The sequence below is a fragment of the Xiphophorus hellerii genome, chromosome 14 (assembly GCF_003331165.1).
Source record: "Xiphophorus hellerii strain 12219 chromosome 14, Xiphophorus_hellerii-4.1, whole genome shotgun sequence".
NCBI lineage: Eukaryota > Metazoa > Chordata > Actinopteri > Cyprinodontiformes > Poeciliidae > Xiphophorus > Xiphophorus hellerii.
The window spans coordinates 22,720,136-22,736,532 of record NC_045685.1 but is presented as its reverse complement, the minus strand read 5'-3'; the positions used below and the strand labels follow the sequence as shown (position 1 = coordinate 22,736,532).

At 40.6% G+C, this 16,397-nt stretch overlaps 1 protein-coding gene across 1 annotated transcript; it reads right to left on the bottom strand.

Annotated features, from left to right (window-relative positions):
• Positions 1–7,552: 7,552 nt before the first annotated feature.
• Positions 7,553–15,228, bottom strand: LOC116733308 (mucin-2-like). The gene is made up of 11 exons (XM_032584113.1): positions 14,023–15,228; positions 13,753–13,940; positions 13,408–13,545; positions 12,288–12,426; positions 12,006–12,186; positions 10,724–10,865; positions 10,384–10,521; positions 9,741–9,799; positions 8,900–9,640; positions 8,714–8,790; positions 7,553–8,465 (listed from the first exon to the last, which is right to left on the bottom strand). The coding sequence occupies exons 1-11, from the start codon at positions 14,137–14,139 to the stop codon at positions 8,385–8,387; spliced, it is 2,001 nt and encodes a 666-aa protein (XP_032440004.1). The 5' UTR covers positions 14,140–15,228; the 3' UTR covers positions 7,553–8,384.
• Between the last annotated feature and the right edge of the window lie 1,169 nt (positions 15,229–16,397).

Below are 16,397 nucleotides of genomic sequence, written 5' to 3'. Positions count from 1 at the left end.
CATATAATCCATGTTATGTTTTTTCTTTGCTTGTTTTTTATATAAATTTTTCCAGATGTTTTTTAAACTGATACTTAGTTTGGTGGAAAACCTTCTGCAGTCAATATTTAACTATGAATCTGTAAATGATCAATATTAATTATATTTATGTATTTAATTTGCTCTTCTGTCTGTTGATTATATAACTCAGTAATTTTAGTCATTTTTCCTTTTTTCTCCAGACATTTCAATGAACTCTGTGTTCTACACGTCTATGAAACATGGACAGGTAGAACAACATCATGCAAATTGTTATTTTGCATAATACTTATAAATATACGCTTCCTTGTTTGTTTACATATTTTTACAGGTGTGTGGAAATCACCTAACTGATGTCCTTCCATTTTATGTCCTCAGCTGAATGTCTCTTCTCCTCATTTACTATGTTGAAGTTTGAAAATGTTATTTAGGTTTGAAGAGTTTAAATGTGTCTTTCATTCTTTATCTCTATAATATGAAGAAATCATTTTGTCTACCTGTTACGACTGGCTCAAGGTCATAACAAAAACCATGCAGTGGTTACGGTGTAGAAAATGAATATTTATTAAAAACTACAATGATTGTGAATGTCAGTGGCATAAAGGAAATGCTTGGATGTGTTGGACGTGTTGAGGTGCAAAAACAAAGACAAACTGAAATGTGCCAGAGGAAGGGAGCTGAGGCCTGGCAGCAGGAGGCAGAGCGGACGCCGGAGGCGACCCAGAAGGTGGAGACGACCAGGTTAAATGTTCTGAGCTCCAGATTAGCAGATCAGCTAAACATGTAAAGGAGAAGCACAAGACAGACACCAAAAACACCTGGAACCAGTTCATGAGGCCCAGGCCCATAACACTAACCTTCAACCAGAGTCGGGAAGTAACTACTTACATTTACATAAGTAACTTTTTGAAAACATGTACTTTTAGGAGTATTTTTACTATGTTGTACTTTTTACTTTTACGTGAGTAATTTTATTATGCAGTATTTCTACTTTTGAGTAAAATTTCTGGATTCTGCACCCACTGAATGAAAAACAAACATGTTTTAACCAAAAATTCACCAGAAGTTTATTAAAAGAACTGGATTTGGAAAAAAATATTTTTCTGATTTAAAAAAATATATATATTTATTGCTTATAGAAATTGTCAATTTGTCTTTAACTAATAAAAATAATATTATTAGTTTAAATAATATTAATAATAATATTAATAGTTTGTTTAGGGTACAATACGTTATTTTTATTCAGGGCAAACAGAACCTTGTCATATTTTAAAGGGGTTCTTGTTAAAAGCCCAAGTGCAGAAAGTCACTAGAGATGAGTTTATAAGTTTAATGAAATAAAGTGAAACATATAAAATTATCAGAGAAGCAAGTTGCATGGATCAGTGTAAACAGAGAGATGGCAGGAGATGAGCAGGGAATGAAGTAAACAATTTATCTAACAGATACACAGTAAATAAATACAAAACAATCGTGAACCAAAGTCAGGTAAAAACAAAAAAAAAACTATTATTAGAGGAGACTGATCCAATTTAAGTAAGGGTGAAATAAACAGAAAACAAAAAGCAGAGCATAAAAAAACAAGTGATCAAAATGTAAATACAAAAACCCAAATAATCCAGGATCCTGATAAACCTGCCATCTTCCTGGACGGTATGATGGAAAGACGTTTTCATGTCGTTTATACTTTTGAATATTGTTTAAAAATATGCACAGAAAACCTCCAGACATCTGAAAATTGTTTGCAGGGATAAATAAAACTTACTGAGGTCCAATTCTGTTGGATTTTGTTCATTTATACAAGTTTAGGGTAAAATTAAAGAGAAAGGTCTTTTCACAAATGGATGTTGACATGGATAAAAAGCATGAAGCAACAGATATGATCAATTTCCAGGCACATTCAAATAAGTTATTTTAAAAACTGGTTCGACAAGGAAAAGCACAGTACACCATTTGTTTGGGGGGTTTTTTGCTGATGAGGAAGAAGCCTGTTTTGTGTGCCTCACACTAGGTGGCCTGAAAACTGCATGTCTGTAAAAGAAAAAAAGAGTAAAAAAATAAAATAAAAAAATAAACCAAGAAATTAAACTAAAAGAAATGAACTAGTATGTAACACCTTAGGAACAATAATGAACTCAGAGAAATTAAATAAACCTGGCAAATAAAACCCAAAACAGCCATAAATCATGACAGCTGTTGTGTCTGCATGTTAAATTAATGATGAATTAACATGTTTACATTTTATATAACAGCAACATGTCGGACTCAGCCTTCCAGATCACCGGTCTTCAGTTATTCAGAGTGGACCGCGACCAACGATGGGGAAAAGCACTGGGAGGAGGACTGGGAGGAGGACTGGGAGGAGGAATGGGAGGAGGAATGGGAGGAGGACTCTGTCTGTACGTAATGAAGGTTGGTGTACGAACTGACTGGTTCGTACACCAACTGCTGATCTGAGGCAATAAAACTTATGACGGTGAAATGTCGGCCGTACTGTCTGCCTCAGGAGTTTACTGCGGTGTTCGTCTGTTTACATCCCGCCAGGTGCTAAGGTCAAGGAAGCATCGAAGGAGCTGAACGACACCATGGACCTTACCAAGCTCCGCCCACAACCGACCCACGTGACCGCAAGTCTCACAAACAAAGCCTCGTGGCGCGTTGTTTCTATGTAAACATGACTCATTAGTGCATCATTTCTACCAGATTTTCACAATATATCAGCTACTACAATGGACAGAGGAACTAACAAGTTCATGTCATCATCTGGGAGGAGGTTACTGGTTTCTCAGTCACAAGCTGGTTGCAAACCTGAGGCCAGCAGGTGTCAGTCAGTTATGGTAGATCTGAAATTTGACCTCAATATGAGAAGCTACAGACTGACAGGAGGAACCAAAGAGCTCTGTAAAGGTAAAGGCAAATCTTCTGAAGTTGGGACATAATTCATTTAATTTCACATAATTATCGCGGTAGAAGCCATTTGTTTGTTAAAATGTTATGAAATATATTTGTTCTATGTGATGTTTGTTGTGAATGACGTAAACTCACAAACGAACGAGGTAATTAGTCCAACGTTTAGAAACTACAGCGGCTGTAATGCGCCACAGCAAAGGTAAACAAAGGTAAAATAACCCGAACAGGTGATCAACTCAAAACCACTCTTACCTTTTTACTCTCTTTCTCTCTTTGTAGTTTAAGCACACCTGTTACCGTGGCAACCGCCTGCGCCCCGCAAGACGAGCAAAGATTAAGTTAAAAACATAACATTCAGTCCGTTACGATATCACGTTTCCAGGCTTGATATTTATTTCTCAATTATTAATCAGCGCTTCCCTGAACATCGATGGTTGATTGACTAGCTGTACTTGGTGCTAGCTAGAGCGGCTAACACGAATAACAGTTTAGTCCAAAACCTTTTCTGCTAAAATAAAATCTTTAGTGTATGTCAGATACAGACACATTGCATATTGATCTGTTTAGCTAACGTAAGACTGTGTAGCAGACAGGCTTCAAGGTGTAGAAGTTGTATCAGTTCTGCCATTATGCTGTACTTAGCTAACGGGAAGCTAAGTGTGTTTGTGAGACGGACACGCACGTGACCAGGTAGAATGGGCATCAGCCAATGAAACGCGGCCTCTCTGGTAAGGTGCATTAGCTCACTGCAGATGAAGCACCTGGAGGTGTTTTACTTGGTTGTGGGGATTTTAACCACGTGAAACTGACGGAATAAAAACTCTGCGCAGTTTTTACCAGCATGTCACCTTTCCCACACACGGAGAAAACACTCTGGACTGTGTGTACACTAACATTCACGGTGCGTACAGAGCTCTTCCTCGCCCCATCTTGGCCTCTCCAACCACATCTCCATCCTGCTGCCAGCATATCAGCCGCTGATGAGACGGATTAGACCAATGACTGCGTGGCCCAGAGATGCAGCCTCTGTGCTCCAGGACTGTTTTCAGTGCACAGACTGGCAGGTCTTCAGAGAGGCAGCTACTCATGAGGGAGAGATGGACCTGCAGGAATACACCTCCTCTGTTCTGGGCTTCATCTCCAAGTGTGCTGATGATGTCACCACCACCCCACGTCTCGGAGAATTGGGTTACAAATTGACACTCTTAGCTTTTTCTCTCTCCCACTCTATTTTTTTCTTTCGAAAACCTGATTTTATCTTCTTTTTTTTAGCAGCACAGTAACAGCCACAGTCGTTCTTGTCTTGTACTGACTGATGCTGAACAGCGTCACCGTCAAGCAGGAACCAACCATTTCATGCAGATCCAGGGGGGTTCAGGGCAAATGTGTGCTTTTTGGTCTGGGAGGGGTAACACTTAATTTGTTAGCACTATATGATTAATTCTGTAATTGACAGGGCCCCTTTTTTTTATTTCTATGAAAATAAAGGAGGGCCCCCTGTCGGTCAGGGGCCCTCAGAATTGTCCTAACTTTTCCCCCCTATTTGTGCCCCTGGATGGAGAACAGTCTCTGCACCTCCATCACCCTGCATTGCTGCTTAGAGCATCGCTCTGCAGAGGACTGTGGGGAGCAGCCTTTCCTCCACCTTTGACCTCTACACAGCAGGAGGGGGCCGCTCCTCATCATGAAGGTCTCCACCCAGCTGCTCCCCTCAGGCAGGAGGCTGAGGGGCATCCAGAGCAAAACCACCAGGCTGAGGAACCGTTTCTACCCTTCAGACTGCTGGACTCAAGCTGCGTCTAATTCATCTTCATCTCATAAATTATTTACACACACATCTTTTTAATATATATATCCATATATCACTTTACTATTCATTTATTTATTTTTATTTGTGTATTAAATTTATTAATCTGGGACCAGAGTTCAATTTTCTTCTTTTTTTTTACCCCTCCAGGGGGTCTTTTGTGGGCTCTAGTGTCCCTTATATGACAGTAGGCTGACAGGAAACGGGGAAGGAGAGGGTGGAAGACATGCAGCAAATATCGTCGGGTCCGGGAGTCGAACCCGCGACGGCCGCGTCGAGGACTCAAGGCCTCCAAATACGGGTCGCGCTAACCGCTACGCCACCACGGCATGCCCAGAGTTCAAATTTTGTACCAGAAACAAGCAAAGGTGGTTTAACCATAAAAAAATCCTTGAATATATTAGCTTGGTACAAGTTCAGCCCAAAATACAAATCTTAAACAACTTCAAGTCTTAAGTATCTGTGTCCGAGATGCCAGGCTGCTTTTAGGAGACACCCTTCGCCGTAACACATTAAATCTTACAGACTATAAATATTATTTTAAAATATTGATGTCAGGATCTGTGTTTTTCTGTGTTTATTTAGAGTTTTCTGTGTCCTTAAGTCTCTTCGTTGTCCTGTCCTCCCCTTGATTGTTCCCAGGTGTGTCTCGTCTCTGTGATTACCCTCCTGTGTATTTAACTCCACCTGTGTTCCTTGTTCCTCGTCGGGTCCTCGTCAATGTTTCGTCAATGTTAGCTTCTTTGTCGTCAGTGTGTCCTTGTTCCTGCTGTTCGTTGTTTTGACCGGTTTTTCATAATTAAATCCTCATTTTCATCATTCCTGGGTCCGCTGCCTCTGCCTCACCACTCTCACCACCCGCACTTCGTGACAGAAGGACCCGACCACGACCGAACGGTGAGGCACGCTATTTTTACTTTTCACCATGGACCCAGAGGAGTTAAAGGAGCTGACGGAAACGATCAGAGAGTATGAGGAGGCAATGGCCAAGCCGTACGCTGCCGGCCGACGCCTCGGTTTCGCCATCCGCTTGGGACTGTTGCTGGACTACTGGGTTCCTCGCTCTCCGCACCCGGGGTTGGTGGAGTTGCAGAGGGAGGCAGAGTGGGAGCGTATGGCGGCTCTAGCCGTCATGGCTGGCGAACCTCTGCCTCCCAAGCCGCACAGTTTCTCCGCCAGCCCAGATCCAGCTCCAGCTCCGGGACCAGCACCCCCAACCGGCGCAGCCGGCGCACCCGAGGCCGAATCAGCCGGCGTTCCAGCCGGCGCACCCGAGGCCGAATCAGCCGGCGTTCCAGCCGGCTCACCCGAGGCCGTTCCAGCCGGCGTTCCAGCCGGCGCACCCGAGGCCGTTCCAGCCGGCGTTCCAGCCGGCGCACCCGAGGCCGTTCCAGCCGGCGTTCCAGCCGGCGCACCGGAGGCCGTTCCAGCCGGCGTTCCAGCCGGCGTTCCTGCCGGCGCACCCGAGGCCGTTTCAGCCGGCGTTCCTGCCGGCGCACCGGAGGCCGTTCCAGCCGGCGTTCCAGCCGGCGTTCCTGCCGGCGCACCCGAGGCCGTTTCAGCCGGCGTTCCTGCCGGCGCACCGGAGGCCGTTTCAGCCGGCGTTCCTGCCGGCGCACCGGAGGCCGTTTCAGCCGGCGTTCCTGCCGGCGCACCGGAGGCCGTTTCAGCCGGCGTTCCTGCCGGCGCACCGGAGGCCGTAGCAGCCGGCGCACCAGAGACCGAGACCCCCAGCGTTCCACCCGAGACCGAGACCCCCAGCGTTCCACCCGAGACCGAGACCCCCAGCGTTCCACCCGAGACCGAGACCCCCAGCGTTCCGACCGAGACCCCTTGTGCTCCGACCGAGACCCCCTGTGCTCCACCAGAGACCCTGCCTCGGGGGGCTCATCGTCGCCGTCTGTGGGCGGCCCCCGGGACTCATCGCCACCTCCAGCGCCGGGGACGGCCGCCGGACCGCCTCCGTGGTTCCCGCCTCCAGCGCCGCGGACGGCCGCCGGACTGCCTCCGTGGTTCCCGCCTCCGTGGTTCCCGCCTCCGTGGTTCCCGCCTCCGTGGTTCCCGCCGCCGCTGACGACCGCCGGACCGCCTCCGTGGTTCCCGCCGCCGCGGACGACCGCCAGACCACCTCCGTGGTTCCCGCCTCCTTTGCCTCCGCCCACCCTGTGGGTAGTTTTTTGCTTGTTTATGGACTCTTGGCCCTCCCAGTGTTTCCGCCCACAACGGTGGGTTGTTTTTCGTTTTTCTGAACTCTGGCCCCCCGTCCAGCGCCCCTCCGCCCGCCCTTGTTGTGTTTTTGTTTTTTGGGCGTCTGGTAGCCGCCCTTGAGGGGGGGGTACTGTCAGGATCTGTGTTTTTCTGTGTTTATTTAGAGTTTTCTGTGTCCTTAAGTCTCTTCGTTGTCCTGTCCTCCCCTTGATTGTTCCCAGGTGTGTCTCGTCTCTGTGATTACCCTCCTGTGTATTTAACTCCACCTGTGTTCCTTGTTCCTCGTCGGGTCCTCGTCAATGTTTCGTCAATGTTAGCTTCAGTGTCTCCGTGTGCCTGCTGTCCGTTGTTTTGACTGGTTTTTCGTCATTAAATCCTCATATTCATCATTCCTGGGTCCGCTGCATTCTGCCTCACCACTCTCACCACCCGCACTTCATGACAATTGAGGCTGCACTGTAAAACCTCATATCATATCTACATTTAAAACTAATACATAATGTAATTTCCTAAATAATGAAGCCATAAGCATGACGCTCTCCGTCTTTCCCATTCGGTCCACTTGGTGACGAAAACGACAAAACAAAAAAAAGGACTGGATCCTCTTAATATAGTTGAATGGTTTACTTCAGAAATAATAATACAAACGGTACAAAGGTTACCTTTCCACGAAAAATAAAGAGAAACAAGAAAATTTAAAAGGAAAGAGAGTGAGGTCAAAAAACTGTGTGGCTCCACTCCAACTGCCCGACTGACTCTGGCTAGCCACACCCTAAAATCCTTAATTCCAATTAGATATGCAAATTTTCAAGACTTTAGTGTATCCAAATATAGTAAATTACTATGCAATAGATCCAACTAGTTATCATTTTTATCCAAATAAACAAACTATAATAAGAAATATGAACATAACTTATCCTAAAGTGTGAATGAACAAAAACTGAATTTAGGCTTCTACACATAACATTCCTGTTTTTCAACTCATAATGATCTATTATATCAGATTCCTATTAAATAATGCCAGAGATGTTTATCTGCTTGACCTGAAACCATAGTGACTGTCACAGAGTAGATTATTTACAAATCTCTAAGCATTTCTAATTGGTTTACAGTTTATTGCATTTGTCCTTTTCAGCTTCAGCTCGCCATCTAGTGGAGCAACAGAGCAACTGTTACCACTGATGCTTCACAGAAAGATTTCTACTTTATAATCTCAGTTTGTACTTTTTTTGTTGGAGATTTTTGTATCAAGATTTTTCTTTTCTAAAACATATTTTCTACATAAACTAATCTAACATGCAATGACATCCATTTATTTTATATGCAAAAAATACAAATTCCTAAAGAAATGTGGAAATACAAAAACAGAAAAGGAACAAATGACTTGAAACTTCAGAGAACGTTATATCGTTATATCCAGGTATTAAATATATGATTGGCCTTAGCGACTTGTTGCCACGGCCCTGAGAAGACGAACAATCATTGTTGGTGGCAGTCCTCGTCTGACCAGTTCATCTTTAATCTGCAGAGGAACACACAAGGCTCAGTTCAGATAAAATCAGTGGCACTTTATGAATTGATCTCAATTTGTGTTTGTGTCAATCTGAACTACACTAAGTTGTTTTAATAAGTTATGATTTGTTTCTGCTCAAATTAAAGACAAGACATTTTAAAATTAGCAAGAGACAAAACAGGCAGCAGAATAAACGTCATCAGGTAAATGATTCAAATTAGATCATGATGAGCTTTAGAGTTCATGAAGTTACTGACCTGTTTCACAATGGTCTCATGATCATTTTCCAGTGATAAACTGGTGGAGATCTTGCCATTCAGAGCCACAACATAATCTAGAAGGAAAGAGATATTTTTATTCAGAACAGAACAGAAAATGAAAACCAGTTTTATTTCTATTTTCAGCATTATGGTGGACAAAACATGAACTTTAGCCAGACTTACACGGCCCTGAAGCAGGTGTTGAATTTGTAGGTGGGGGTGTTGCTTTAGCTGTAATCGCAGTTGGGGGTTTTGTTGTTGTAGTTGGATCCTGGGTTGTTGTAGTAGGTGTTGGGGTAGTTGTAGTTGGGAGTTGGGTTGTAGTAGTTGGGAGTTGGGTTGTAATAGTTGGGGATTGGGTAGTTGTAGTAGGCATAACGGTAGTTGTAGTTTGAGATTCGGTTGTTGTAGTTGCAGTTTCAGTTGTAGTAGTTGGGGATTTTGTTGTTGTAGGTATAGGGGTAGTTGTAGTTGGATATTGGGTTGTTGTAGTTGGGGATTCGGTTGTTGTAGTTGGGGATTGGGTTGTAGTAGTTGGGGATTCGGTTGTTGTAGTTGGGGATTGGGTTGTAGTAGTTGGGGATTCGGTTGTTGTAGTTGGGGATTGTGTTGTTGTAGTTGGGGATTGGGTTGTAGTAGTTGGGGATTGGGTTGTAGTAGTTGGGGATTCGGTTGTTGTAGTTGGGGATTCGGTTGTAGTAGTTGGGGATTGGGTAGTTGTAGTTGGTGATTGGGTTGTAGTAGTTGGGGATTCGGTTGTTGTAGTTGGGGATTGGGTTGTAGTAGTTGGGGATTGGGTTGTAGTAGTTGGGGATTCGGTTGTTGTAGTTGGGGATTGGGTTGTAGTAGTTGGGGATTGGGTAGTTGTAGTTGGGGATTGGGTAGTTGTAGTTGCTATAGGTATAGCTACAGTTGCTGATGTACCTAAGAAGAGAAAAGTATTTATTAATAGAAATACCATCAGTAGAGAAAATAACTGGTTCAATTAAACAATAAGGAAAAACCCAAGAATTATTCAACTCACTGTTTCCAACTGTTACAATGACACAGCGAAGCTCAGACTGATACCGAGAACTGGAGACACTGTGGAAGTATATTCAAATGCAAATATGTTATTAATTCACAGTAAAAAAATAAAACTAGGTTTCAATGTCATAAATAAAAGCACTCCATAGATATATAAACTATAGATATATAAACAATTTACATATAAACAATTGATATCAATGCTTAATTAATGAATTGTTTATATAATGTTTTGTTGTTTTTTTTGTCCTGGGGTCTTGTAATAATTAATCCGCTGCTTAAAAGTTACATATGTAGTGTGGACACTGTCCATCGTCTTTCCTTCTCTGGATAATATTTTTCACAATTTGCACTGAAGAAATCCCGCCTAACATGAAACCTCTTTAAAGAAAATCTAATTAGGTTGTTCTAACAACTGGAAGCTGATTACTGCATCAAATTGGATTTAAGAAATTATTTAGGTCTCAAACATTTTAATTTCTGTGACTGGAAGCACTAGATGATTTAGCATTTTATACTTTTATATATCATCTTCATGCTATCAATGAGCATTGAAAAGTTAAAGTCTCTTAATAAAATGTTTCTGAACAGTTTTTTGTATATTTCAGAATAGTGTGATGTTTGTCAGACTAGATACTGACGTTGCCTGGATAATAAAACAGATGGGGTGACTTTCTCCATCTTCGGCCACAGATGGTTTCCACGTCAGAGTGAAGCTTCCTGATCCCAATGAACTCTTAGTTACGTTGTGCGGCCCGCTGTACAGGAGCTCAGTTGATCTTTAACAAACAGGAAATACAGAGAGCAGTTAGAAATATTTTTCCAAAGTTTCCAGCAGCTGTTTTTCTTGATGTCATAATCTAAACATGTTGACAGACATCTGACTCAGGCGTGAAAACTTATCTCGACAAGAGATCAGATCAGACTCCTGATTGGAAGGTGTGACGTACTTACAGCTAAAACCATTTTACTCTTACTTACGTGGCTTGAGTTGCCTGTGAGCTGATGGTGATCACCAGTATCTGACTGACTGGTGTGTAGAGCTGAGCTCTGTTGTTTGGAGTTGGACTCAGGAATCTGGGCAGATATTGACCTTCTGTGCAGGACGGTGCTGCAGCATCCACTGCAACAATAAAGGGAAACCACAAACTCAGCCATGCTGGAGGAAATACTGACTCATCTGTTTATATAATAGTCCACCATCTAAATTTATTAGTTCAGATCATAAACGTCTTGTAAAGAGCCTCAGGATGATATTTGCTGTGATTTGACACTGAATTAATTCTACCCTGTGTTTAAAGTTACATATTTCAGGTAAAAAATGAGTAAAGGTTTAGTTGTATTTCTGTACACAAAGGTTAGAAGTGTGACAGCAGCGTTTCCATTACAAATGTGCGCAAAACTTTTGTCAAATGTCGAAAAAACACAGTAACAAATCATAGTTACTATAAATGACTTTTAGTACGTTGTTACTTTTAGCTACAACTTATAGTAACAATTTATAGCTGTTACTATAAGTTGTAGTAACAACTTAAAGATTATACTATAAATTGTTGCTATAAGTTGTAACTATGACGTATAGCAACAACTTAGAATTGCTATAGTTGTCACTATATAGTAACATCAGGTTGTAATTTATAGTAATTTATACTAACAACTTATAGTATCTGCTATAGTAGTTACTATAACTTGTTATTATAGCTTATAGTTGCTACTATAAGCTATAGTAACAACCATAAGTTGTCACTATAAACTGTTGCAACTTATAGTGACAAATAATATAAGTTATTTATAGTAACTGCTATATTAGTTACTATAAATAATCTATAGTTGCTACTACGCATTATAGTTACAACTTAGAATTATTATAGATGTCACTATATAGTAACAACTATAAGTTGTAAGTTATACTAACAACTTATAGTAGCAACTATAGTAGTTACTATAAGTTGTTACTATGTGTTATAGTAACAACTTCTAGTAAAAACTTTAAGTTGTAACAACGTATTATAACAACTTAAAGTAGCAACTATAAGTTGTTACTTTTTCACATTACAGAGGTCAAACAAGTGATGAAAAAAGTCATAATTATGAGTTGTGACGGGGTCGATTAGAACTATCTGCATCTACAACTGTAAGTTGTTACTCATAGTTGTAACAACCAGATGTTACTACTGGCAGATTGGACTACCAAATACACAAATTTTAATATTTCTGAAAATCCACCTCGTCACAAAAACAAGTTAGTGATATAAGTTTTTACCTTTTAAAACGAACTGGATGGGTATTGTGCTGATGGCATCACTGTTTGTTCTCTGCACCTGAGAACCACTGGTTTGGGTCAGAGTGATGTTCTGCAGGGGAAAGTCCTCCATCACCATCTGGACCACATATGAACCTTGGCTGCTGCTTGCAGATGAGCTGAACGATAAAGTACAGGAGGACTGCAAGAAGAAAAAAGGAAACGGTCAAAATAAACTAAATCTTTTGTGCCAAATAATATTTAGCCCCATAATATGACATGAGTTCAGCTGTTGATGCTTACAGGTGAGATGCTGAGGTCAGATGGAGTCGTGCAGGTGACACACTCCGACAAGGCAAGGGAGGCAAATCTGCATCTAACATCGTCTCCATCGGGGTCAAAGGACAACATGCTTATGTTTCTCTGACAGTTTATAGGAACTCTGTGATAGAAAGGACATGCAGACATAACCTTCGTTCTTTCCATCCCCTTTCTGTTGGATTTCTTTCAAAATAAATGCCACTAGTGGCAAAAAAAGTGACGTTCATGCTATGTTAGGACAGGAGACGAGATGTTTCCATCCCTGAAATTATGGTGCATAGAATCACATGTCTAAGGATAAACTATGTTACAGAGAGTAAACCCAATAAAAACATGCTTTATCTATGGCATTGTTCATTAAAATGGCACATTTCTGATTAATTAAAATTAAATACGACAGGTACTCTTAATGGTATTGTATTAGCGATTAGGTAATTCATTCAGCAAGTACTTTTACTTTTAATACTTAAGTATTTTTAAAAGCCAGAACGTTTTTACTTTTACTCAAGTAAAAATGTTAATGTGCTACTTTTACTTTACTAGAGTACATTTTTGTCTGTGTATTTGTACTTTAACTTAAGTACATTTTTTGAGTACTTTCTACACCACTGGCTACTACTGGCCACGCCCCCAAATCAACGTTTACACAGGTGTGCAATTATACAAGCGTAAATCTCTGAAAAGCAGAAGTGGAGTCTCCTGCACAGCCAACAAGAATGTAGCAAGTGGTTTCTGGATGGTAAGTCAACAACAAAACACTGCTCTTTTCCAGCAGCCATTGTACAGCGATAAAACCAGCTGACCAACTCTTCTGGAGCTTTGCTGCGGTTGCTAGATGTGGGTCAATGCCTGCTGATTTGTGACGTTTGAAACAGTTCATTTTCCAGGCACCAAGAAACTTAAATTTACTTCAATAGAAAACTATCTGGATAGATTTAATTAAGCACTTTGGCTGTTACATGCTAAATATGAATTTGATATAGTAAATCCACTTTAAATCTTACACAACACAGAGCAGATATGACAGGGGATTTGACTGTAGGGCATAAAGGACAGAAAGACAAAGAAATAAATAAAAACATCTAGAATGTAGCAGAATTACCTCAGAGCTGGGAGGATGGTTGTCTGCGGTGATGTGTTGGCTTTGCTGATGTCAGATCGGATCCTTAGTTCAACATTAGTCACAGCTTTCCAGTTTATGATATTCTGTATGTTACTTAGCCAGTTTCCACTTGCAAATCTACAATGAAAGTAGAGATAATTTACAACAGTCTGATGCATTTTGGTCTTTTATGCCTTTAATTAGAGGAATCCAACAGTCAAGCTTTTTTCCCGATATCTTGTGATTAGCCGAGCCACTGATATTTTAGAGTAGGCGTGTTAGATCTAATATTTCCTCAGGGATATTGGAAGATTATAATTCAGTAACGTGTCCAGAAGGACTTACTGAAGTGTAAGTGGAGAGTTGCTTGTCAGCTGTCGAGACGTCACTGCTTCTCTCTGGCACCATTCACCAATGATTTCATCAACTTTGGTTAAACCAAGGATCTGGGTCTCAGTCCCACAGTTTCCAGTGCAAGACCAAGTGTCAGTGTATATGCATTGGTCATAGCTCACTTTGTAGTGAAGCTCAACCTGCAGATTTAAAGTGCGAAGGCGGTAAGTACAATCAAATGATAAAAGAGTAGATTTGAGAATCCCCAAAGATTTAACTTACAGAAGTAGATCCGTTTAGGTAAGCCTCCTTTGGGTCGTAGGTCATCATGACGCCATAGAAATGTGCAGCGTATGAATGGCTGACCAGCAGCAGCAGCAGAACCACAGAGAGGAACATGATGACTGTGAAAGTGTCTCCACACAAAGTCTGAGTTTGTTAGAAACCAGGAGGATTGATGGTTTGGCAGCATGTGATCCGCGCCCTCTCACTGTTTACTGTCCCGGAAATGAAAATGTTTGTCTGTGGCTTTACACAGAAACCTGGCATGAGGAACATTTATTTGACCGAAAGATGATGATCAGAGATAAAGTGAGTGAAGTGAAAACAAGGATGTGCATCAAGTATTATTTATGAATATATGTATATCTGTGAGCAGCCATCTTCTTTATCAATGCCCGGTTGTGGCTTAACTTTCTTGTAGACGTTGTCAGTGTGTGACAAAGATTTATAGTCACCAGTATTTCCTGTGGTTGTGTGTCTCCACCAGTCATAATTACACATCTTCACATCTCATTACCTTCACTTAACATCAACCACTTTGTCTCTTCTGCTCAGACAATAAAGAATTAAGCATCTCAGTGCATAATAACGTCTTTTGTTTGAAAGATTACCGTGTCTGTAGCTATCAGGTGTAACTGTATGCAGGAACAAAGCTGCAGTCTTTGCAAATAAGTTAGCAGAAACAGGAGAAAACCACTGAGTAACTGGAATGATTCATACGAGGAACAAGGAAGAAATTCCCTGTCAAGACTCCAGCAACTCTTGAAATTCAGGAAAACAACTTTAATAGCAGAACAACGCATTTCAGTCTCTGGCCTTCACCAGTCCCACTGTCACCAAGACACTTCAAAACCCAAAAAAAAGGAGAAATCTACCAAAATATCTTGATTATCATTTTGTAAATGGTTTTTAAATGTGACTTAGAGAGTTTAAATCACAATTTTAGAGAAAACATGTTGGTGGAACTGATTCAAATGTTTATTTCGTTTGCAGATTGTTTATGCTAAAAATAAAGCCCAACATATAAAATATTCCTCTCGTGTGCTTAGCTTTTAATATGAAACATAAAGCAGTTTTTGCTCATTCATAATCATGGAAAAGTGTTTTACAGGACAACAAAAATAAAATAAAGTAAAAGGATAAAGAAAAACATGTTAAAAGAAAAGCATAAAGAGAAACCAATTAATTAATTAATCAATCAGATTATTTTCATTCAAAAATTGGCGAAAACAAAAATAAAACAGAAAATTAAAAGCCTTGTCCGATTGGATTAGTAAAAATTAAACATTGTATCTCATTAAATGACAAAACATAACTTCCTCACAAGCAAACAGTCCACTTAACATTTAATCTGACTAATTTTATTATTCATATTCTTACGGTCTAATTGTTTTTCACTAATCTGTCGTGAGCTTATCAGTTTGTGAAACAACAGATAAGATCAAATTTTAGAGTCGATGCCCTGAAGAAGAAAAAAAGAAAAACTGCTCCAACCAGATTCAGTTCTGGATGCTACTTCCTGTTTAAAGATAAAATCTTTGAAACGGGCTTTGATCAGAATATGTGGACTGGGCAGAACCGCTGAAGGTGTTTTCCACTGTTTGACTGACAACTGAGCAGGAAACTTCACAGCTATCGTCAGCCACACTTTTAATATTTTACTGTTTTCTGGCATCACCCACATTGAAATTTTTGATTTCTTAGACTGACAATAAAGTATTAATGTAGTTTTTAGACGCAGGGCGAATGTTTCATTTTTTTAAAGTATTTAGTCAATTGCAGAAAGTCAATATTTACTCAACTACACTGTAAAACACTGGAAGGTGGTTGAACTTAAAAATTTAAATCCACCTGCTGCTTTGAAAATGCAACTTAAGTCAACAAGAAAATAGTTTTGGTTTTAACTCCGAGATTAAAGTTCATAAAGTTGATTTAATAACAAGAGACAAGTTGCCTAAACATTGTTTTTTAAGTTAATTAATCTTGAATTGTGAGTTTTTACTTAATGCTGAAATTTAAACCAATTATTTTACAACATGCAGGACAAAACCTGCACTCAGCTGGTTAAAGAGCCACATTACTCTATTATTTTACTCACAATATCAAGTTATAATAACTACTCAGAATAATTTTAATTCTTGCTTCAAATTGCCTGAATAAAATTTCTGATATAATTAATTTTCTTAAACATCAAAATGAATTCAGCTCAGAAACATTTAGTGTGAACAAGACATTAAAATAAACATTTGTCTTAATGAAACACCAGAGTCAGATCAATGTAACGCACTTCCACCTCAGGATACAAAAACATGCCGCTAAGCATTCTGGGAAATAGTTCCCACTCCTGTTTTTTCTTCTTTCAGTTTTTTTAAGTG

What these genes read in the sequence shown, in the direction of transcription:
- LOC116733308 (XM_032584113.1), bottom strand. Translation starts at nt 14,139, where the DNA reads ATGTTCCTCTCTGTGGTTCTGCTGCTGCTGCTGGTCAGCCATTCATAC. An exon ending in CATCCAGTTCGTTTTAAAAG is followed by an intron (nt 10,866 to 12,005) that starts GTAAAAACTTAT and finishes TTATTGTTGCAG; the next exon opens with TGGATGCTGCAGCACCGTCC. An exon ending in ATGAGACCATTGTGAAACAG is followed by an intron (nt 8,466 to 8,713) that starts GTCAGTAACTTC and finishes GTTCCTCTGCAG; the next exon opens with ATTAAAGATGAACTGGTCAG.